The following is a 23,109-nucleotide window of genomic DNA, read 5'->3' on the forward strand; positions in this document are numbered from 1 at the left end:
CATTTCCAGCAAATGTAGAGAAGTTATTCTCTATTTGGCACTGGTGAGGCCTCATCTGGAGTATAGCATCCAGTGCTGGGCCCCCCAGTATAGAAAGGACGTGGATGCATTGGAGAGGGTCCAGTGGAGGGCAAGGAAAATGATTAGGGGGCTGGAGCACGTGACCTGTGAGGAGAGGCTGAGGGATTTGGGTTTATTTAGTTTGCAGAAGAGAAGACCGAGGGGTGATTTGATAGCAGCCTTCAACTTCCTGAAGGTGGGGCTCTAAAGAGGATGGAGAGAGGCTGTTCTCAGTAGTGACAGATGGAAGAACCAGGAGCAATGGTCTCTAGTTGCAGTGGGGGAGGTCTAGGTTGGATATTAGGAAAACCTGCATCACCAGGAGGGTGGTGAAGCACTGGAATGCGTTACCAAGACAGGTTGTGGAATTGCCATCCCTTGAGGTTTTTAAGTCCCCGCGTGACATAGTCCTGTTTGGGTTGGTTGGGTCAGCTGGTTTGATCCTGCTTTAGGCAAGGGGTCAGGCTCGATGACCTCCTGAGGTCCCTTCCAGCCCTGGGATTCTATGATTTTATGATGCAGCTGCTTCACAGGGCCAGCAGTGTGAGCCACTGCCATCTGGGAGTGGGAGCACTGCTCGGATTTCTCTCTCTCTCGTTCTGCTGGACTCTGGGATTCAGCAGGCTTCCGCCTCCAGGCAGGAGTAAAGGCCCTGAAGAGCCTGGCTGCTTTTTTCTCTGGATCATTCTCCTGAAGGATTTCCCAAGGTAACCTGCTGGGGTTCTCTTCCCCTCCAACAAGCTCAAATGCTTGTCACCTACCCCAAGACACTGGTGGTTCCTGTCTGCTCCCCTTCTCGCACACTTCCTTCACTCTCCTGGGACCTGCTCTCAGGTTGGTCTCCTTCCACAGCCCTAATGCTGCAGGGTGAGTTCCTTGTGTCCCTGCAGGTAAATGCGTAGCTCCCAGGCTCTCTCTGTGAGACCTGCAATGGACATGAATGTCTCCTTTACACACCTGTGTGACCTTCCCTGCACAGGAGGGTGAGGGGTGGGTCGGTGCCTATGGGAGGGGGAAGATTCCCTGAGGGGTTTATGACCTCCAGGTTGTGCTCCATGCTGCTTTTATTACAAACCTGGCTTCCTCTCAACACTCCTAGTCCTGGTTCCACACCCCCCCCCCCGACGCTGGAAATCCAGAGGCATGAAGCGGCTCTTGGGCCTTTCTAGTTCCTGTTCTCTAATGTTTACGTGGCAGCTCGGCCTAGAGGTTAACCAAGTCAAGGTAACCTTTTGCCAGGTGTTGCACCAATGGGCCGTGAAGGCTCTGAATTGCTTCCTTTCTCTGGCCATGTGAGGATTACGCTCCTCATTGCATTCTGAGGGCTGAGTTCATTCCCATGCCTGGGTCATAGCCGCCGCTCAGCCTTTGTTTGAGAAGTGTGTTAGTCTGGGCATTACCTGGCTCACTAAACAAAGATCACACAGGTGCACCCAGCTTTTCCCCAGTGCCAAGTCTTCACTTTCAGTTCATACACCAAGCAGCTGGTTGCACAGAATTGCAATGGGTGTGGCTGATGACATTTCTCCTCTCTCGCCAGGTCCCAGGAGGTGTCTGGAGACAGCTAGAGTGACGAGAGGTGCATTCTGCACCCAAGAAGCAGAGGTATAAAAAAAGCTTTGCCTCTGAAAATCGCTAACCCCAAAATAGCACGACTACAGCGTAACTAAATGGTGGGAAATGCCGATGGTGTTTGAGAGCTGGGTTCTGCAGAACTCCCCCATCACTGCCCTGGAATGAGAACGCTGGTGGACACTGAATCGAGCCCGACCGGGTGGCAGAGACTGGTGATGGTCTTACCAAGTGGAACCCAAAAGTGAAGGTGGTGGCACGAGGCAAACACGTGTGTACAACCTCCTGCACTGCCTTGGTCAATGTCTTGTGTGCCCCAGGAACGGCGTGAGACGAGAGAGAACAGCAGTTCCAAGCTGTGGTTTTGGAACTAGGGTGAGAACCTAGGAGTGAATACGGCTCTGAACCCACTTCCCTAGGCAGATGTGCAGAGGAAGGTGTTTGGAGCACAAGGGGGAGCTGGCGCAGGGCAGCCAGGGCCTTCAAATGACAGGCCTCAGCTGAGCTACATAAAAAAAGAAAAAGAAGTGGGGGAAGCCCAGATCCAGCTGGAGGGAGACGGCGCTTGGGTGGTGTGTACCCTAGAGAGGAGAGCTGGCTGCTGCACGAAGGGAAGGAGCTCTGTGTGTTTGTTCTTGAGACTCCTCCATGGGACAAGCGTGTTCAGCGGGTCTCATGCAGCTTGTCTCTCGCCTTCCCCAGTTCAGAAAAACAGCCTTGTCCAGACAGAACCATCACTAATTGGGCAGTGCTCTCTCCTGGCTCTAATTGGCTGCACCCCAAGAGGCAGTTGCTCTTTCCAGCTGACACCATCTGTCAAATTGCAGCGAGAGACCACACTGCCAGCAGCTGCTTTCCTGGGCAAAGGCGGTCACGGTTGCTGTGTCTGGGCCATTGCTTCGTTAGCATTTTCGCTGCAGGAGTTCTGCCACCAGTGGGCACTAGAGATTTTGTAGCCAGGGGCTGTTATGCTGCTATTCACCATGCTGTTAATACGGCGAGCCTGTATATCCATTCCATGAGACTAGTCAGAAACTGCCAGCACACTTCCCGTGGAAGCTACCAGGAAAGCTACAGCAGATAGAATGGGTTGTGCTCTGTGTGTGCCTCCTGCCCAAGGCTGGCCAGGCATGCCGAGGAATTCCCAGATCTGAAAATACACACAGTGCTTCACAGTTCCCCAGTGAAGGCTATAGACGAGCATTGACTGCTAACACCGAAAGTGAGAGGAGACCTATTCTCACCTTAGCAGTGGGTTTTCTCCAGCTAGAGGAAATCTTCTAATGGCAGAGGCTTTTTTGTCCCTAAAAGGCAGTTCTAGTGAAATACAGTAGAACCATTTCATGAAACCACTTGGGTTTCAGAGCAATTTTTGATTGGGGGAAAATCAAAATGATGAAAATACCTTAATTTTGAATTGAATTGTTTTGGTTCTCAAAAGTGAAAATGGTGATTTTGAAACGAGACAAGATGGGGGAAAATAACTTAGTTTTAAATCCATTTATTAATACTGAAACTGTCAAACAGAACCATTGCATTTGAAATTGGCTTTGAAACAAAATGGGATTTTTCAAACAATTCTCATGCCTCTGTGCATTGGGTGGCATTTTGCAGCCTGTCTTCTTCACTGTTCCCTCTATATAGTCAACCAGCTAGTCTGCCCTGTTATCATGTGGGGCCCTCATATATAGAGCACACAGAAACATGTAAGGGAATAGTAAAATGTGATTAGGAACCCCACTTCGGCAGCGTGAGGCTGTTGCACGAATAGCAACTGAAAATGCTTTTAAATGATGTGCTGAAGTTCAATCTTCTAGTGTCCCTTTTAATACACCCGTCTCCATCATGAAATTGCATCTACAGACCTTTGTGATTGCAGCAGGCAAATGTCCAAACCATGGTTACAAATGGCACCTCCCTCAGTCTCTGTTCAGTGCTTCTGTTTGTTTGCTAATAGCACCCCTGTAATAGTCCCATTTACCCTCGGGCATTACAATTTAATACACTTGTATTTTAGGCTCAAGTTGCATAGGCTTTTTGTCTGTCAACCAAAAAAGCAATACAGAGAGCCATCTAGTGGGGAAGCATTTTACCAATGTCTATTACTCCAATAGCTTTGCTTCTCCACAATGAACGGGAGGCAATGCCCAAACTCCGTCCCAGGGATGTTTGGTGGTTTAAAACATGTATAGCTTTTTGTTATTCTTGTAAGCCCAGAAATGCACTAGATAATGTGCAAACCAGTCTCTGTCCCACGTGTGAGCTGGCAACATAGCATCGGGCAGCACTGGTGGTGGTCAAGTGACCAAGCAGCGAGGCCTAGTGGTTGGAAGTTTGGACTTGAGATGGGAGAGCTGCATTCTGTTCCTGCCCCCACCCGTCTTGCTTGGGGACTCTCAGAATCTCGCTGTACCTCTGCTTCCGCTCTTGGTCTGTCTCCATAATTTAGAGCGTGAGCGTGAGCTCTCCTGACTGCTCAAAACTCATTGGTTCGCTGGTGAACATGCAGAACAATAGAAAACCAGAGTCAGTGTTTTCTAGGCTAAGGGTGTTTTCTTCTTTTTCTCCTTTTCCAGGGCTAACGTGGGAGACAATGTCAGAGGCTGACACTGGCCCGTTCAGGAGGAAGAAGCCAGCGCATCTTGGATTGTTCAATTGATCCCTCATTTAGGCTTGGGACAAGCCAAGTGGGTTCTAGAAGAAAGGAGATGAAGAGACTCGGAGGGGAGTCAGATGCAGGAAGTGAGGCTGAGACGCACAGGGAACAGGAGCTGCTTGGCAGTCCCAGCTGGCTGGGGAGCTGAGGTTGGATGGGGGCTGTCACGGAAACGTTGGTGAGAGGGCTGAGGGCTCTGGTAGCATTAGCTGAAGGGCAGCTCCAGCATGGCGAGAGGAAGTGGAGCCTGGATGCAGGAGGGCTGATCCCCTAAGCCACAGACTTGGAGGTCTGCGGGGGCAGAACCTGTGAGGAGCACTAGGGGGAAAGATCTGAGGGAAGAGCTGCAGGGAGGCTGGTCACTCATAGATGGGGTGGCCTGGAGAAGGTGGTGCGGGGTGAGGGCGGAAGGAACTATGGGTGCCGGGGCCAAGGGGGGCAGCACCCGGACAAAGGGGGAGGCAGTTCTGTCTTTGTCTGTAGACTGTGAATGTACCAATGGTTTTCCTGCAAGACACAGGAGGGAGCTGTGGCACCGGTGTGCAGGGATACGTAGCGCCCAGTGGTGGGACTTTGTGTGGGACACTGACAGGCTCTTTGTTTCGTGTCAAACACAAGGGGAAGCTGAGGCGGGTACACGACAGCCTGATGCTGGAGGGTGCCCTGGGCTAAGGTGTCTCTGTCATAGTTGTCCAGACAGAAACACGAGCAACAACTATTGTTGAGGCTGCTGCACTGGGATTCGCTGGCCAGGCAACAGTTTAGAGCACTCGGAAGCTGCCCTATAGCCCGTTCTTTGCTCCTGAGAGCCATTGGCCTCACCTGGCTGCGGAACTGTGAGGCTCGTCTGTCCTCATGAGCCTTGCCTGCAGCTTTTCGGTTTTACTTCAGCTCATTTCCCAACCTGAGCCTGTGTTACCCACCTTCCCCCCGGCCCCTCACAGACTGCCCAGCCGCTGGGTCTCCTGTAGCAATGGCTGCAAACACCCACTGTATGACAAGCACACGCCAAGGTCACCGTGCAAGCACACAGTACTAAATTGAGAACTCATTCACCCATGCACAAACCACGGTGCAGGGAGGCCCACAGTGAGTCTGAGTTCCCACTGTGCCTATCCCTGTGAAGTGCCTCAGAGCGGCACGAAAGCAAATGCCTTCACATTATGCACGTCAAGTGGCTCTGGGGATATTTTTAACATGTGTTTGTGAGACACTTTGTGTGACTGTCAACCTTGTATTGGGGAACCGTTTTACCTTCTCACTGACAGATCTCGGGAAACTTCTGGATTCTGGAAGGGTAAACAGCATGGATCCCTAGGGAAACAGTAGAGAGCGAGAGGGTGGGCACCGTGTGAGCCATTGTGGAAAAGAAGGGTCATTGGATGCCTCTTGTTGGACAAATTTAACAGCAGCTCTCTCACCCCTGCTGGTGTTCTCCCATATCATAACTCTCCCTCTGAAAGAAATGATCTGGCACTCAGCTGGCCAGGCTCTGAGATCCCAGATCATTATGTTGCCTAGGCTACATCTACACTAGCTCCGTAAGATCGACTGCTCAGGTTCAATCTTCTGGGACGCTGTTTCATGCATGCGCAAAATTGCATAGCAGCCATCAACCTTCCAGGTAAGTGTAGGCATAGCCTTAGAGCGATGTGTTTTCACAACGGGGGCACCTCTTGCTCGCTCAGCTCAGCTCTCCCTTGTGGGAATGAGAGTCCTATGTGAGAGCAGTGTCTGACTAGCGGGGATGTATGTGGTAAATAAAGTAATCTGTTATACTCAGCAAGAGGCTTCCTGTGGTCAGCGCTTCAATGCTCCTCAAATGCGCTGAAGGGGCACCCACGAAAACTAATGCAACTTAGGCTACGTCTACCCTTACCTGGAAGGTCGACAGCTGCCACATGATTTTTTGGTACGCCAGTTGTGTACCAAAAATTGACTTCGCAGCCTTCGACTTCTATGCCTGTCTTCACGGCAGAACGTTGATGGGACTGCTCCTCCCCTCAACCTTCCTCCATCCTCATGACTCGTGAGGAGCGCCAGGGTCGACGTTGACCCTGGAACACATCATTTCGTGCATGCGTGAAACCATGTCCTGGAAGATCAAACCTAAGTAGTCGATCTTGCGGAGTTAGTGTAGATGTAGCCTTCATTTATAGTGTGACTCAGAAATAGTTTGGAGAACTGCTTTAAATCCCTGGGTGGGGACCGTTATTTACAGCTGTGGTCCTAATTCGATTTGCTTTTGTTCACTTCAGAAATGCACTGTGTTAGCAGCTCCTTTGGGGAGCTGGCATCCACTCAGCGCAGGCTGCTGGATTTCACAGCTTGGTACAGGGATAGTTTTTTCACTCTGTCCTACGACGAGCAGGTGTACACACTTGGGATATGTTGAGCTGGCTGTACATTTTGGCACCACGGCGGACATGATTTTTTCCCTGGATAGAGGAATGGGCCTGTGCTATTTTAAGTGCTGCGCACATCTCAGCTGCCCATCTGAGACCATGATCTCATCAGCTCTCACGCTCTGAGCACGGTCAGGCCTGGTTGGTGCGATTTGTGTGGCAGGGAAGGTGAAGGAGCTGCAAGAAATGTGGCGGTGACTGAGTACGGTCTCAGTTTGAAACGCCAGAGCTGCCTTTGGAATGCGCTGGAGCGAAGGTCCGAAGCACAAGAAATCGGCAGCCATCCAGGTCCATGCTCTCTTGAGATAGAAACTTGCACTTTCCATTGTACTGTAACATAGGCAATTTGTGGTGCGACTCTGAGCTCCCCCTGCAGTGTCGGCTGTTTCTTTGTTTCCCGGGTTTGAGAACTGTCACTATGGGCAGCTGAACAACTCCTGAATCCTGCCCTGAGCTGGCTGCATTTCTGAGGCTGATTAGGTGATTTGCATGCAGTTGTGATCTATCTGCTAACTTAGATGGATCACTTCAGATCCAAGTGATGCTGTCACTGTGAGTGCTCTCCCCTGATTTTTGTCAACCCCCACCCTCCCGCCTCCCTCCATTCTATCAATTTCAGTCTGGGTCTCATTTCACCAGCACATGCAAGTCCTAGCTCCATGTTACCTGCTCAGTTTCAGACTGGTAAAACATACCTTCAAGCACCATCCTACTTTGAATTCTTTCCTTCTTACTGTGACCTTCTGCTCTTGATTTGATTTTGTCCTGCAGCCCGAAAGCAAACAATGATTGTTCATAGATTCTGCATCCAGCAGGGACAGTTGTGATTGTCTAGTCTGGCCTCCGGCATCACACAGACTATGGAACTTTCCCAAAATAACAGCTGTTTGAACTAGAGCTGCTCTGGCAGAGAGTAGTTTTCAGCCAGTTCTCATGGACCGCTGGGGGAGAGGGGTCTACAGACGATGTACCTGGGTGTCCTGAGGGGTCTGTATCTCCACTTGAAATTAATGTAAGCATCCTCAAATGAAAGGAGGAGGAAAACCACAGCTGTAGGATGACATCCAGTCTTGATTTAAAGATTTCCCATGGTGGTGAAACCCCCATCTCCCTGGATGAGTTGCTTCAATGGCTACTTGTCCTCATTACCCTCAGACAGATGCGTGACAAGGGGGTTCTGGGGTGCACTGCTAAGACGATCAATTCAGGGTGAATTGCTTAGAGACAGGGCTACTTACAGTCCAAGAGTGGGGTGGTTCTGCTATAAGGCACACCAGACCTGCCAAAAGGAGTGCTTCTGTTTTCATCACACGGGTTAACAGGAAGTCAGACAAGCAATTCTCTTGTGCCACCACTGGGTACGTTCCTTGTACAGAGGAGAGGTTATGAAAACCAATCTCGTCAAATAAAAAGGTTCTTCCAATCCCAAAGGACAAGCCACACTGCCGGGTCAATTTATAACTTAGAATCTTACCCCAAAATCTTACACTGATGGCCAACTCTTTAGAATTGAAAATTGAAAGGTATATGCAGGAAAATAAAGAAAGAGAGTGTTAAAATTGGTGAAAGGCTCAAATACATACACCGATTGCACAGTTCTTGGCACAGGATTGTAGCAGAGACAGAATACAATCAAGTCTTTGGAGTATATCCATTCTTAGGATGAGTCTCCAAGTCCTTTGTTCAGAGCTTCAGTTCACAGGAAAGATTCCCCAGAAGCGGGGAGCAGGATAGCAGACAAAGTGGAGGAATTTCCAGGATGTTTTATATCTGAGGCCAAGTGGAGGGAATCCCATTGTTCTGGCTGTGTAAAAGAACAGCTACAAGATGGAGTTTGTCAGACGAGCGAGTCCTCTGTCCGTGCAGGGCGCAGGTCTTTGCTGCAGACGCTGCCGTGGCCCACGTTCCAGGTGGAAGTCTTGCAGGGAGCTTCATTCTGTGTAGCTGGTGCCTCCCATGCTTCATTGTCTGTTGAATGTTTCTCGATGGGCCCAAACTGCCTTTCTTAGGCACGCTGGCTGGCTATGCTGTGGGTTGCTCCAGGAGCCGACCTTTGAAACACAGACACGCACCTACTGGCCATATCTTCAGCTACAAAAAGGGTACGTGCTCGCAAATGGCATAGCCACCATCAGCAAATCAGATCTTTACTACCAATACCTTGTTCGACAACACTGGTACAAGATTTGTGACAAACGTAGAACAGTGGTTGCAACAGTGATCTACGAGGTCCTCTCGCAAGCCAATGACGTCACTGGGGTATAAATGGAGAGCTGTCATACACGCTGTCCACGGAATGAGACTCGGGCTCCCCTGCTGATCTCGCGGTGTTGGATTTATAACTGATTGAGCACCATCTAGAAGGCAGCGTGCTGTGTCAGTAGCATCCCCCGCTGCTGTCCTCCTCCTGGGACCTGCTGGTTCCTGCTGTCGGTACAATGTGTGCTCTGTGCTGGCACATCACAGCACTCCCAGGACTCCCATCCCTGCTCTGTGTCAGGGGTTCACCACATAGCCCGACATTTAACTGGGCTCGGTACAGGTGCTCACCAGGTGGGTGCAAGTACATGCCCTGCCCTGTGCAAAGAGCTCATGGTGCCTTTGCACACCTCTTTGACCAGCTGATCAAGGCTACACAGGGCGAGAGCACCTGTTCGTGTGAGGCCTTTGTGCACGAGGGGCAGAGGAGGAACGTAGGAGGCTCTGCACTTTCCCCTCAGTCCCTCGTCACAGCGAACAGGAAGCAACACCCAGAGACTGGCATGTGTGGCCTCAGCCCCCTTCCCCCGGAAATGGCAGTAGGGGGCTGTGACAGTCCCAGAAGGGGGTGTCCCCAGCCAATCCCATTAACTTGTCTGGCTGCCTGCTGCTCAGGGCGCTGCCTGCTGGAAGCTGGGAGTGCCCCTTGTCTCCCTGGCAGCCAAGTGCCCCACATGGGCAGCTTCTTGCCTGAGCACTGCACCGGCTTCCATTCACCTTCTGATCCTAGGGAGACAGGAGTGGCCGGGCAGCAGAATTGCGCCAGCACCCCTCTTTCAGAGCCTCACTCTGTGCACACAGAGCCCTCCCGCTGCTGCCAGGGCACTGCGTTCATGATTTGATAGCAGCCTTCACCTTCCTGGAAGGGGGCTCTGGAGAGGCTGTTCTCAGTGACAGATGGCAGAACAGGGAGCAATGGTCTCAATTTACAGAGGGACAGGAGTAGGTTGGATATTAGGAAAAACTATTTCACCAGGAGTGTGGCGTGGCCCTGGAATGGGTTACCTGGGGAGGTGGTGGAATCTCCATCCCTAAAGGTTTTTAAGTCCCGGCTTGACAGAGCCCTGGCTGGGATGATATAGTCAGGGCTGGTGCTGCTCTGAGCAGGGGATGGGACTTCATTACTTCGTGAGGTCTTTTTCCAACCCTAACTTACAATTCTGTCATGCCTCGAGACACTGCATGAGCTCAGTGGAGGTGTGAGAGGCATTAGCAGCCTCTGCCAGCAGGCTGGGGGCGCTGCCTGGGGTACTGGAGTGTGTCTGAAGCCAGCAGGTGCTGGGCAGGATTGCCTAGCTCCCTGTGGGGTGGAAGAGAAGAAACACACTTTGAGCCGTTCCCACAGCGATTTCTCTGGCCACTGGGGCATGGTGGGCAGGAGGAGGGTGCATAGTGAGAGGCCTGCAGTGCGTCTGGTTGTGCTGGCAGACAAGGGGGTTGCAGCCAGACAGGGCGTCGCTCAGGCTGTGGGTTAGATAAGGACAGAGCTCACTGGAAATGCTGCTGCTGGTGCCCTGGGGACTTAGGCGTTTTCTAGGCTCTGTTCTTCGTGGCCGAGCCACAACTCATCACTGGCGAGGGGCAGGGACCTCCCCCGTGATGGTTGTCCTGCCGTACGCTGTGGGTGAGACTGCTCTGACTGTCCTGAGCCAGGGCCCAGGTGGTGCCAGCGGGCAGCACCTTTCCCATGCCCACAGCTGGGTGTGCGGCTGGGGCGTGGGGGCACGAGAGCTCCCCGCCTGCTGCCAGGACTTTTCCCGTCAGGATGTGTTTAACCAAAAAACGTTCCTAAACGGCTGATGGAAGCATGTTTCCCTTTGCCTCAGACCTCCTTCGGTCCCCAGTCGCTCCTCCTGTTCGGCCGTGTGCATGCATGGGGCAGGCCGGCGAGATGGCGAGCGAGCGAGTCGCAAGGAGGAGGGTGCACCTAGGTGGCAGACAATGTCCCCTCCCCCATCTTGCCCCCTTATAGAATTCCCCACAGCCCTCCTGCCTGCCAGCCCACTTGGCGCAGGGCCTCGGAGCCGCCCATCCCTCGCTCAGACCTGGACCTGGCGGGTATTTTTAGCAATGACATGTGTCAACTCAGCTGTTGCTATGGCTGGGGGCGGGGGAAGGGGAGGGGTGGCCGGGGGGTGCCTGCCTGCCACTGGCCTCTTGCTGTTCTTGCTTTTTCTGCTTGGTAGTTTCCTTTAGCTGCTCCCCGAGCTGGGCGTCTGTCTGGGACCCTAACTCCCTGAACCACCGCGGGAGCAAAGGTAGAGTGACAGCTTGCCTTGTAGGGCTTGTGTCCTGAAGGAGACGTGTGTGTTGCTTTGGGATCAAAAATGTACTTTCTGGGTGTGCTGGTTGCTGGGCTCTTGACTCCTGAGAGCGTGGGGGTGGGGGGCTATTTTTAGCCAGCGGAGACGGGCGAGAGTGACAGGGTTGCCTTTGGTGGATGGCAGCCATTGGCTGGTTTTGCTCTCCCAGCAAACAGACCGTGTGGGAAGAGGGCAGGGGGATGTGGGGGGTGTGTGTGGAAAAGGGCAGCGCAGCATACGTCACTTTCTTGGGTTTAGGCTGCACGATTCATTCACCAGGGCTGTTGTTTTCTGCACTTATCACCACTCCCTGCCCTGGTGCCCTCCCCGGCCCCGAACCGCCGGTTGCTGGAGGGGTGCTGGGAAGCAGTAACGTGCTATTTTTGGCCCGAGTCTCAATGTGAGAACTCTGATGAACCGGCTGACCTGGCAGCCTGTTTCGGACACTGACAGCACTGGACGCCTCAGAGGAACGTGTCAGAACCTGGCAGTAGCAGCTATGGGGTCACTTGCCCCCATGTTAGGTCTCCAAAAATCAGAGTTTGGTTGAAACCCCGTAGTAGAGGGTTTATTAGCCCTTCTGCACCTTATCCTCCATGGTAGCTTTGGGGAGAACTTTGTAGTCTGGCTGCTCTTAGCAACCAGGTGAGCAGAAAATGCCTGGCACCAAATATCCTCTTGGGCGTAATTCCTGCGCACAAAGTTTTTGGTCCAAACCCACCAGACCGTATCAAGACTGTAGCACTGGGTTTCGTAGGCTAGTTTTGGGAGCTCTGTCTCTGACCTTCCATGTGAGCTGGTTGCTGCCACATTAAGTTCACCCAGAGAAGCGTGGACATAACGCTGTGGAAAGTCTTTGTCGTGTTGCCGCTCGCTCCTGTTCAACTACCTGCAGGGGAACTAGCAGCTAAACTCTCTAAGCCTGAGGGCTCAGTGGTGTTTCTCTGGAGCCACAGGATAGGGGAGGAAGAAGTTTCCTTGCCTCGGAGGTGACAGAAATCGCTGTGCTGAAATGTCCCCCGAGGTTCTGCTTTAATAACCTGTACCTAGGAGATGCTGGCACTGCTGCCATGGACAGGAAACACACAACAAAGGGTTCAGGGAAGCCCTGAATGAGGAGGGCATCAGGCCCAGATGTCAATCGGTCAGTGGAAACCGGGGGGGCATCTCCCCTTCCAAAGGCTCCAAGAAAGCCCCGCCCGGGGCCTGCATGTGTAACGGCTGGCATATTCGTAACCTGCCAGCACAGGCGGCATTAGGTGAGCAACACAAAAGCTTCACTTCCAAGGTCCCAGGGCGGCTCCTGGCTGGGTGCGCTGCTCCTGCCAGGGGTGTGGGGTTAGGTCAGGAGTGCAGGAACCCATGCGATGGAGGTTGGGGAGGGCTAATGTGCGCGGTTTGGTGATCTGTGGCGGGGGCTGCTCCCCCCGGATTGAGAGCGTCCCTTCTGGAGACACGTTGCTGGAGCCTCTCCATGCGGACAGGCCTGGGGGGGACTCATGGAACACCTCAAAGTCACACTGTAGAAAGATCCTCCATCATTCCCCCCTCACTGTGCAGAGTAGAAGGAACCTTGTGAGGCAGGGTGCGACCCTCACTGCCATCCTCTTTAGAGCCCTCCTTCAGGAAGTTGAAGGCTGCTATCAAATCACCCCTCAGTCTTTTCTGCAACCTAAATAAACCCAAATCCCTCAGCCTCTCCTCATAGGTCATGTGCTCCTGCACGTTAATCGTTTTCTTTGCCCTCCACTGGACCCGCTCCAATGCGCCCACATCCCTTCTATAGTGGGGGGCCCAGAACTGGATGCAATACTCTAGATGTGGCCTCACCAGTGCTGAATAGAGGAGATAATCATGTTCAGCTCGCTGGCCTGGGGTGAGGCTGGAGTAATGTTGGGGAAGCCCAGAGAGCCCTGGAGAGAAGAGGTCAGAGGTGTTAGGTTCGAGTGGTGAAGCACCCAGAGGGTCTGCCAGCTCCACAGCTGTCCCTACTCCCACCCCCAGCTCGGGAGCCTAGGGCCAGGCTTTGCCCTTGTGGCACCCAAGCACTGAATGCTAGTCATTGGCAGGCAGGGGAAGAACATGGGCTGGCTGGTGTAACGCCTGCCTCCCGTGCCTCAGGCCCCACTCCAGCTAGCTGAGCCTGTCCTGGAAATGGCCCCAGCAGGATGGGTGTGTGCAGTGGGGAGACAGGCCTGGCTGGGGACGTCTCTGCCACCCGTTGCCAATTGTCAGTCCTGGTGCAGGCAGGGCTGGTGCCAACAGCCACATCCACCTCTGGGACACCCAGGCCCTTTACCTGCCTGGGGATAAGTCAGAGGCCCAAGGAGAAAGAGAGGCTCTGCTCTGCTCTGCTCGCTGGCTGCGAGCTGCAAGCTCCTCCCTGCCGAGTGACGCCGGGGTCAGTGCTAGGCGGCTTGCCACCCAGGGCCCAGCACCGCCTACCGCACAGAAGCACAGCCATTGCCAGGCTCAAGGGCGGGGAGCTGGGACTCCTGGGTTCCGCAGCCCACCCTAGGTTGTGTGCGTGTGAGCACACGGGTGTCTCCGTGTGGGAGGTGCCCGTGGCTGTGTGCACAGGTTTGGGCGTGAGGGTGTGGGTGTGTGCTCTGTGAACCCGGTGCCTGCCTCAGGGCAGCTCCATGGGAGCAACCTCAGAAGGTTCTAGAAAGGCCTTGTGCCCCCGGCAGGGGAGGACGGGTGTCCCTGAGGGCTCGCTCCTGGGCTCGCTTCACACGGGGCTGGGAGCTGCCGTGGCCAGAGCAGAAATAGCAGCAAAGCTCATGGAGCAGGAAGACGGGCTCTCCTGGCCTCGGGAGGGACCTTTCCCTCCTGGGCATTTGGGCTGCGGAGAGGCCAGGTGGCCGGGACAGGCGGTGAGGTCATCTCCTCACAACGTCACCAGGAAAGGTCAGGGTGTCTCCTGGGCATCCCCTGTCATGGCCTTCGGCTGTGGGGTGTGGTAAATGCCACAGCCCCTGTCCCGCACAGGCTGGAGAGCTGCGCCCATGATGGAGCGAACAATTCAACCCCCTCCTCGGCAGGCAGGCAGGGAGGGAGGGGAGTGTTTGGTAGCCAGTGCAGCGGTCCTTGGGAGTAATGGAGTCACTGTGCCAGCTCTGGCCAGAGGGTGCCTCGCAATGGGCTTCTCTGATGGAGTCATCTGAGATGAATCAGGAACTGGCCCAGAGCAAAGGGATCCTCCTTCCACGTCGCAGGGAAGCAATTCAGAGGCTATCTGGGGCTGGCTGGTTCATTCCATGGCACTGGCTCACCCAGGGCAAAGCGTCGCTCTCCAGCCCCTGGTCCCTGTAGAAAGACATTGTGCCCCAGAGATTGCTCATTGTGGTTGTCCTCACCCTGCTGGTAACTGTCTGGGCCTGTGGCTGCTGGCTACTGCGTCCAGCTGGCACCCCCTGCCAAGTGTGGTGTGCAGCTGGCCCAAGTTCTAGCTCCATGGTGTGAGCAAGGGGGAAGGAAAGCAGCTCCTGTCCCATCCTAGATGCCCGCTGGCTGCAGGTAGCATGTGCAGGCTCTGGTGCCTGGGCCCCGCCTGTGTGCAGTGTGTTAAGTGCACCGGTATCTCTACTGTGCCAGGGCCGGCTGGGGCGTTTGTGGGCTTGATTTTGGGGCTGAAAATGCCATTCCCACAAAATCGGATGTGTCCCCGGGGTGATATTTGGTTTTGACAAACATTTTTCTTGTTGTATGGGGAAAATCAAAATATTTTGTTGCAGGTCTGCCGGTGGCTCTGACGAGGCGGGGCAGGGCAGGGCAGGGCAGCTGGGGACCAGAACTGGGTGAAAGGCAGTCCTTGGGTAACTCCATTGCCGCATGTCTGTTGCTGAGTTGGACCCAGGAATAAAACGGGGAACTTTCTGCATCAGAAATATCTGCAAACCACCCAAATATCTGCAAGCTTTGGAAATGGCACTGCCCGTCTCCAAAGCCCCTTCTGCTCCCCCTTGTGTGTTTGCATCTTGGGGGCATTTTGCTGAAAGTTGGGGGAAAGCTGAACATTGCTCCTCCCTGAAAAAAACCTGCAAACCCTTAATGCAGTGTTGGCGTTGCTCACGTGGCAGCATTGGCTGAGGGGTTCAAGGTTTGGCTCTGCGATGCCTCTGCTAGGCCACAGTGGGGAGAAGAAAGAAAAAAAGAACCTTGGATGCTGATCTGGATAAAATCACAGAGGTCAGATTCGCAGGTCCATCAGTGGTTAATAACCAGGATCCATAGGATGGTGCCCGTAGCCTTTGTTTGTCGGAGGCTGGAGGGGGATAACAGGAGAGAGCTGACTTGGATGATCACCTGTTCTGTTCACTCTCTCTGGGGCACCTGGCATTGGCTGCTGTCGGCAGATGGGATACTGGGCTAGATGGACCTCTGGTCTGACCCCGTGAGGCCGTCAGTGGTTGTGACAGGCTCTGGATTTATGTGGGGGAATGGGGCTTAAAATAGCTGAATGCTCAAAGGAGAATCCCTGGGCCTTGTGCAGTTGGGGTAAGTGGTAAGAACTGGTGTCTGGGAGCCTGGACTCTGAGGCTGTAGTCCTCGTTCTCCCGCTGACACTGGGGGCCTTGGGGCAGGTGGCTCACTCCATTTTACCTCACTTCCCTCAGCGATGGAGAGTGCCGGATATTCCTGAGTGCGCCACTGCCAATCTACATTGTGAGGCTTCATTCTTGTGGGCTTGGAGAGCCGTAGGTGTAACCAGCGCCAGAAAGGTGCTGTTACTCTGGCTTGCTTGGGGGCTGCATGGTATGGTGGAAAGAGTCTGTGCACATGGCTGTGTTGGAGGCTGGGAAGTGAGTGTGTGCGTGCGTGCGTGCGTGTTTGCCCACGCACCCATCCATCGGATTCTGCATTCACACTGACAAACCTGTCTCGAAAAGCCTCTGAACTGCGCTGGATTTTTGCCTGCTCCTGGGCTTCCTTGGGGTCTCCTGAGTGCATTTATTGAGGCAGACCCGTGGAAGCTGCTACAGCACCGATCCTTCAGTCCCTGTGCCGTGAGTGCATGCTGGGCAGTGGAGTGGGCTGGGTGAGGTCTGAGAGCACTTGAGGTGGGGCTTTCCCCTTTTCAAAGCTGGCAAGGAGACCCGTTCCTCCAGCCGGTTGAACCCAGCCCAGGAGAGAGCCCAGCCCTGACGGGGCCGGTCCTAGATAGAGCCTCTTAGATACGCAGTCTCCATCTGAATCGCTCCAGCAGGGACTTGCCCCTCACACCCCTGCACTGCAACACCTTAGTCAGACCTCCTTCAGAATTGCCAGACTGGCTCAAACACTCAGTCCAACTGGCTCAGTTCCTGACCCTGGCAGAGCCCAGACCCAGCTACCTCCAGGGAAGGTGGAGGAACCCCACTGTACTGCACATGGCATTATCTGTCCCCCATACTAACTTTCACCCTGGTTTTAGATCACTAGAAGTTGCCTGGGGCCCCAAAGAGGGAGATTGAAGGTCCCTGCCAATTTGCTAACATCCATTATAACGACGCTGTGAATTTTTGACATCCACAGATGTGCCAAACCCCTTTGCCTTTGTGCCTGGAACAGCACACGGCAGTGAGTTCCCCTGTCGAGTTCCCTTCTGTCTGGGTGGGATGCCTGTTACTTTCCCTTGCCTCTGCGACAGGGAGAGCACAAGCTGCTGACCTGCCTTCTCCAGACCCGTCAGTACTTGTAGACTTTTATCGCGTCCCTCCTCTCTAAGGAGCCCTCTGTTCCGGCCATGTCTGTTGTGAGCTGGGGAACCTGTGCTGCTCAGCCAGAGAAAGCCGCAGCCTTGTCGAATGTGCTATTGGTATAATAGCCTCCCCCTTGCCCGCTCGCTGGGCCTCCTCATGCCTAGTTGGCCCGTTGGCCATAGCCGCACGTGGTGCAGAGGTCCGCAGCAAGGCCAGGGGCCTTCCCTGAGCTGACACAGGTAATTTAGAAAGCTCGCGGGTCTCCCTCCCATGTGCCTTTGTTGACCGTGAGGGTCCATTGCCATTGTGTTTCCTGTGCCCCCAGCAGCTTGAGGTCTGTGGAGTTCCTCACAGGTTGTCTGACCTGGATTCACTGTGACAACTTTGTGTCATCTGCCTGGGTCCTCTACGCTCATGCCAGGACCGCTAGCCACCACTGCATGGAAGTGACTGTGCAGGGAGCTTGCAGGGACTGCCCCGACCTGGAGCTGCCTCACTCGCTGGTGGGCTATTTACCCCCAGCTGGGTGGGCCCCGGTCATGCCCTGTGGCTCCGTGAGATGGGGCAGAGCAGCTTGTGTGTTTCATGCATTTCTGACTCATGGACTAATGACATCTTTGTTTTTCTCTCCTCTCACCCTCCTGTCTGTGTGTCTGGTCCTGGGCCCAGGTCGATGTGTCATTTGTCTCCATAAAGCATCACTCCTTGTCTCACCCCCGACGCCCTGCAGCCCTCGGGCACTGCCCCTTCACGGCATGGCCATCTCATCACGCCTGGCCCTGTGGGAGCAAAAGGAAAGTGAGGCCGGTCGGGCTCCTGAAGGGCGGGGCTCCTTCCAGCACCCAGGGGCCATCCCCTGTGGGCAGTGCCCCCGGTGTGGCATCTCTCTTCTGGGAGCGGACCTGCAGATGCTTAGAGGGAGCAAAGGGCTCCCAGCTGCACAGGGGGCAAGGGGCACGCCCAATTTAACCATTTGCTAGCCAGCATTATCCATCTCCTTGGATTCACTTAACCCGCTAAGATTCGGCATTTCATAGTCAACAGCTTGCTCGTCACTCCCTGCGCATATCCCGCTGCCTCCCATGAAAGCCTTTGCTGAGCGCTCTAGCTCTGAGCCCATGGGGCATTAATGTGTGTGTGTGTGCGTGTGTGTGTGTTGAGAGCTCTTTCTCTGCTGCCTTGGGAGCAGATGCTCCTGTCTGCCAATTCCAGGGAGGAGAAGAGAGTTAAATTATGCTTAAAAGGTACAATAAGCTCTCGCCCCAAAGGCGTAAGCCAGGGGTGTGCGAGGGTTTGTGTGGAAGAGGAACATGTGGCTCTGAATTTCCCGCTCTCTTCGGGACACAAGGAAAAAGGCACAAAGGGCCTAAATTGTCAGAGCCTCCACTGGTTTCCAGGGCTTGAAAATGAGTATGTTCTCGTACCTCGCTGCAACAGCCGCTTTGCACAGTACGTGGGACCAGACCAGGGGGCCCTCAAATTTTTTCCACCCAGGAGCGGAGTAATTTTTGTTCTGAGCACCAAGGCACGTGTGGCTGTGCACCACCCATAGAAACACACACTGCCTGTTGTGGGTGCCTGTGGGTGCTCTGCCAATCAGCTGGGCAGGACCCTGAATCTCTCCTGGGAACTCTGGGCCAGACATGGAGGGCACTGCAAGTCTTTCCGCTGATGTCAGTGATGTTCAGCCGAGGCCCTTAAACATGCCCATGCTTTTAGGGAAGCTTCGAGCTGCTTCTTCCAACCTCTCCTGGGGCTGGTTTCTGGGGAATGGTAGAACATTGTGGAGCCTGTACAGGGCACCAGCCAGCAAAGCAACTGCTTAGCACTCCAAACAGCTCAAAGACTGCCCCCCTTTCCCCCAGTTAATTATTTGGATACATTGTTGGGAGGGGGCAAAATATTCCCACGTAGGGCCCTCCATAGGCTAGCTCTGGTACATACAGAGGTGCTGCAGAGGTTGGTCTTCCCTCCACCTGCGTACAAGGGGATTGATGGAAACATCCATCCCTGCTTTGTGTCATGCTGAAAAGCCAGGAGCTGGAGGGTGTTTTTAAATAACCCACATCTTGTTTAGCCCCCACTGGGAAACACGTAGAAAACGGTCCTGAGTGACCAGACAGCAACAATCCTGCTTGGGTAGCCACACGCTCACAGGCAAAACCCAACGGATGTAGCCCCAAGACACCCAAGCAACCCTGCAATAACAAACCGGTGTGCACAGCTCACTGGCAAACCTGTAGTAGACACAGCCCTGGGGAGGGGATAATTTCAGCAAGGGGAAGTGTCCAGGTCCTGCTGTGAGAGGGGGCGGCATGGCGAGGGAGGAGAATGTCTGAGTTGTGGGGAAGAGCTCTGCGTGGCCATGCCTCCCTCACTTTGCTGCTCCCGTGTGATGCTCTCGGTGAGTTTAGCACTTGCTCTGTCATACATGGCTTGGTGGAGTCATGTATGCTGACTAACTGCTTTCCGAGGGGCTCGGGGTGCTGGCTGAGCCAAAGAGCAGGCCTTTGCTGAGGCCCGTGAGGTGTGTCATGGAATAATGTTGCCTCTGCTTCTGCAAACAGATCAGGGAAGAGGACCGGAGTCCACCTCCTACCTCCCCACCTCTGCTTTTCTCAGTGATTCCGGGAGGATTCATCAAACAGCTGGTTCGGGAAACAGAGAAAGAATCCAAGGTAGCTAAATTGAGAAAGAGGGGCGCCTTGGACACCAAGGAGGACGTAAGTACCAAACGAATGGCGCCCGGACTTCAGTGTCCTGGGGTCAGCTGTCGGTGGAACCCCTCCACGGAGTACGTATGGCGGTGGCTGGGCCGAAGGATATTAGACTACTGCAGCTCCCAGCTCACAGAGCTACTCCTTCAGCCCAAGCAGTAACAGGTGGTGCTTTGGGTGCTGGCTGTCTCACATTCATTCCCCACCCAGGGCTCCAATACCTGTTCATCTGGGATCACGCGTGCGCCCCGGAAATGCCTGTGTGCCAGAAGGGTGGAGTGTTGTTGTCTGTGACCATACGAGGGTGACAGTTTGTCACCCTAGGGCCGCGTCTACACGTGCACGCTACTTCGAAGTAGCGGCGCCAACTTCGAAATAGTGCCCGTCACGGCTACACGTGTTGGGCGCTATTTCGAAGTTGAAATCGACGTTAGGCGGCGAGACGTCGAAGTCGCTAACCCCATGAGGGGATGGGAATAGCGCCCTACTTCGAAGTTGAACGTCGAAGTAGGGCACGTGTAGACGATCCGCCTCCCGCAACATCGAAATAGCGGGGTCCGCCATGGCGGCCATCAGCTGAGGGGTTGAGAGACGCTCTCTCTCCAGCCCCTGCAGGGCTCTATGGTCAACGTGTGCAGCAGCCCTTAGCCCAGGGCTTCTGGCTGCTGCTGCGGCAGCTGGGGATCCATGCTGCATGCACAGGGTCTGCAACCAGTTGTTGGCTCTGTGGGTCTTGTGGTGTTTAGTGCAACTGTGTCTGGGAGGGGCCCTTTAAGGGAGCGGCTTGCTGTTGAGTCCGCCCTGTGACCCTGTCTGCAGCTGTGCCTGGCACCCTTATTTCGATGTGTGCTACTTTGGCGTGTAGACGTTCCCTCGCAGCACCTATTTCGATGTGGTGCTGCCCAACGTCGAAGTTGAATGTCGATGTTGCCAGCCCTGGAGGACGTGTAGACGTTATTCATTGAAATAGCTTATTTCGATGTCGCTACATCGAAATAAGCTATTTCAATGTAGCGTGCACGTGTAGACGTAGCCTAGGAGGGAGAGCAGGAGAAGCAACTGGTTTTTATTTTTGTGCACACAATTGCGTTTATAACAGATCAAAAATGCTGGTGTCCTCATGGAGAAGCCCCTCATCCTGTGTGAGATAACCCCGGATGAGAACGCTGGTCGTGAATCTCACTAACAGCTCCTGGGTGATAGGCAGCGATAGCAAAGCAGTAAGGAAGGCTCCTCAGCCCGTGTTGGTAGTTGGTCCATGAGCAACACCAAACCCAACATCCCGAGAGGCCTCCCGTGACAGCTGCCATCACAGGAGGATTTTCTGATGCTAGTTGCAGAGTTTCTCACACGAGTGGCAGCAATCCACATCTGCGCAGTGTTTCCCAGCACACGGGTAATGCATGGACGAGTCGGAAGAATGGGTGGTGGGTGAATGGCTGACTGTGGGAGGGAAGTCCCAGCACTGCCCCTTCTGCCCAAGGTCCAACCCCTTTCATATCCACTGGAGACCAGCCCCCATTGTGGCTGTCAGCCCCTCCCCAGCACCTCTCTGCTGCCCATTATGGCTGCTAGCACCAATCTCCTTCCCGCCCCCCAGTACCAGGCAGCCATGCAGCCCCAGCTCTTTTGGAGTAGCCGGGCAGCCACGCCTTTCCAGCTGACTGGACAGGCATGCAGCCCCAGCCTTCCTGGCCAGCCTGAACATGGGCGAGCCAGCCCCTGCTTTTCGCAGTGCTTTCTCTTCTCTACATGACCCACCAGCCGTGTCTGGAGAGGATGCAGAGAAGAGCCAAACCAATGAAAGGCAGTGCCGTGACCACTGGAGCTCTGTAAGGCTAGCCAGCTTAACCAAGAGGCAGTCAAAGGCTGCTGTGGACCCAGACTGAGCGTGTCAGAATGGGGACCGAACTTTGCGAAAGGCTCACCTGTCAGCCAGCCAGCAAAAGGGTTCCCAAGATGTCCTGGCTGGAAGTCGAAGCCGGACAGATTCAGGCTGGGAGTGAAGTGCAGTGTGTGTTTTTCACAGTTATGCTCTACTGAGAGCTGTGATAATGTCTCCCTCTCTGGTAAATTGTAAAGCCAGACGGGGTTTGTTTCTGGACTTTCTACCCTGTTTCGAACAGGGCTGAGGGTAGCGAAACCCACTGCTGTGCTCGGTAGGAGCTTGGAGTAGGGCCTCACGCCAGGCTCTTCTGGCCCTGTGATGTATTAGTCTTATCAATGCTATCTGGGCTGGGGTGCCCCTGCAGGCCAGACGCTGGCTTGGCTTACTGCTTTCCAGCCTTGGGACCTGCCCCTGCGGGTCCAGCTTGCCGCTCACACCAGCTGCCTGGGTCTCAGTTAGAGCAGCCATGGCTGTGAGAGGATCACGCCCATTGATAAAACCACCCTCTGGCTGACAAGGAGTCTCTGCCGTCTCCAGTGTGCGAGGCGACCTGTTTGATGGGTGCTTTTGCAGCAGGGCCGTGCCAGAGCAGTCAGCAGGGAGGCAGCACTCCACCCACACTGCACAGCAATGGAGGGACCAAGGGGAGGTTCCTTGGGAAGACTCCGGCTGGCCTGGGACTACCGGAGGGCTGCCCCGTCCTGGAATTTCCCCTGAGGCTTCTGGGCTAGCTGGCTAGGGGCTGGGTTTTGGAGGGTAGAGATGAAAAGAGGGCGGTAGCCCCAACGAATGCCAGCATGCTCCATGAGCAGACACTCAGTACCAGGCTTGGCTGGTGTGATTGGACACCCTTGGCATGCTGAACAGCCAGTCAGTGAAGCGCCCTGGTGGTCTGTGTAGCCAGGCATGTGACTGGCCCTTCTGCAGGGACCAGCTCAAGGCCATGGTACTATGTATGCCTCCAGGGGCTGGGCTCCAGCTCTCCTATTCCAGTTCCTGCTGGCGCTCGGTGTGCCACTAGCTCCTTTGCAGGGCTGAGCCTAGGTGCTCAGTCCTGCCAGGCATTCAGCCTACTCAGCACCACCAGAGATGCTGGTACCAGGGCAGGATGGCAGCCACCTACCAGCTTTGCCTAGCACCTGTCAGGCTCTGACCTGGGTAAGCTTGTCAGGAGGCCCAGGTTTTCACAGGCACTCGGCACCCGAAGGACTGAACAGGCACCATGTGGGGTTTTCCAAAGCACCCACCTGGGCACCTACCTTCAAAGTGAGCTCAAGGGAGGCTGGAGCTGGGGAGTGTTTTCAGCTCCCAGGATCTGCCCCCAGCACCGCATACCTTTGGAAACCTGGCCCTTGGAGCCAACACCTCTGCTGAAAATGGGACTTCAGGGCACAGGTGCTGTAAAAATGTATTGTGGTCCCAGCAGCTTGTGACCTGACCCTGCAGTTTGTTCCTCTGCGCTGGAAGCTACTTTTAGTTGCTCCAAGTCTGTCTCTAAAATCAACCCCCCTCAAGCCCCTGGTCAGGAGAGCAGTTCCTCAAGCCCCTGGTAGTTCTGCACTCGA

General features: G+C 54.5%; 1 protein-coding gene across 8 annotated transcripts in view; it reads left to right on the forward strand.

Annotated features, from left to right (window-relative positions):
* Positions 1-11,086: 11,086 nt before the first annotated feature.
* Positions 11,087-23,109, forward strand: part of MYO18B (myosin XVIIIB) — a 196,557-nt gene continuing 184,534 nt past the window's right edge. For 4 of the 8 annotated variants that reach the window (XM_075013071.1, XM_075013075.1, XM_075013073.1 and 1 more), the window contains exons 1-3: positions 11,087-11,210; positions 17,609-17,731; positions 19,505-19,662. In XM_075013071.1, the coding sequence (XP_074869172.1) occupies positions 17,695-17,731; positions 19,505-19,662 (195 nt within the window). In that variant the 5' untranslated portion in view covers positions 11,087-11,210; positions 17,609-17,694. Of the gene's footprint in view, positions 11,211-17,038; positions 17,179-17,608; positions 17,732-19,504; positions 19,663-23,109 lie in introns of those variants that run through there. The other 4 variants (XM_075013074.1, XM_075013072.1, XM_075013076.1 and 1 more) reach the window with 4 other exon arrangements.

The sequence above is a fragment of the Carettochelys insculpta genome, chromosome 18, assembly GCF_033958435.1.
Source record: "Carettochelys insculpta isolate YL-2023 chromosome 18, ASM3395843v1, whole genome shotgun sequence".
Classification (NCBI taxonomy): domain Eukaryota; kingdom Metazoa; phylum Chordata; order Testudines; family Carettochelyidae; genus Carettochelys; species Carettochelys insculpta.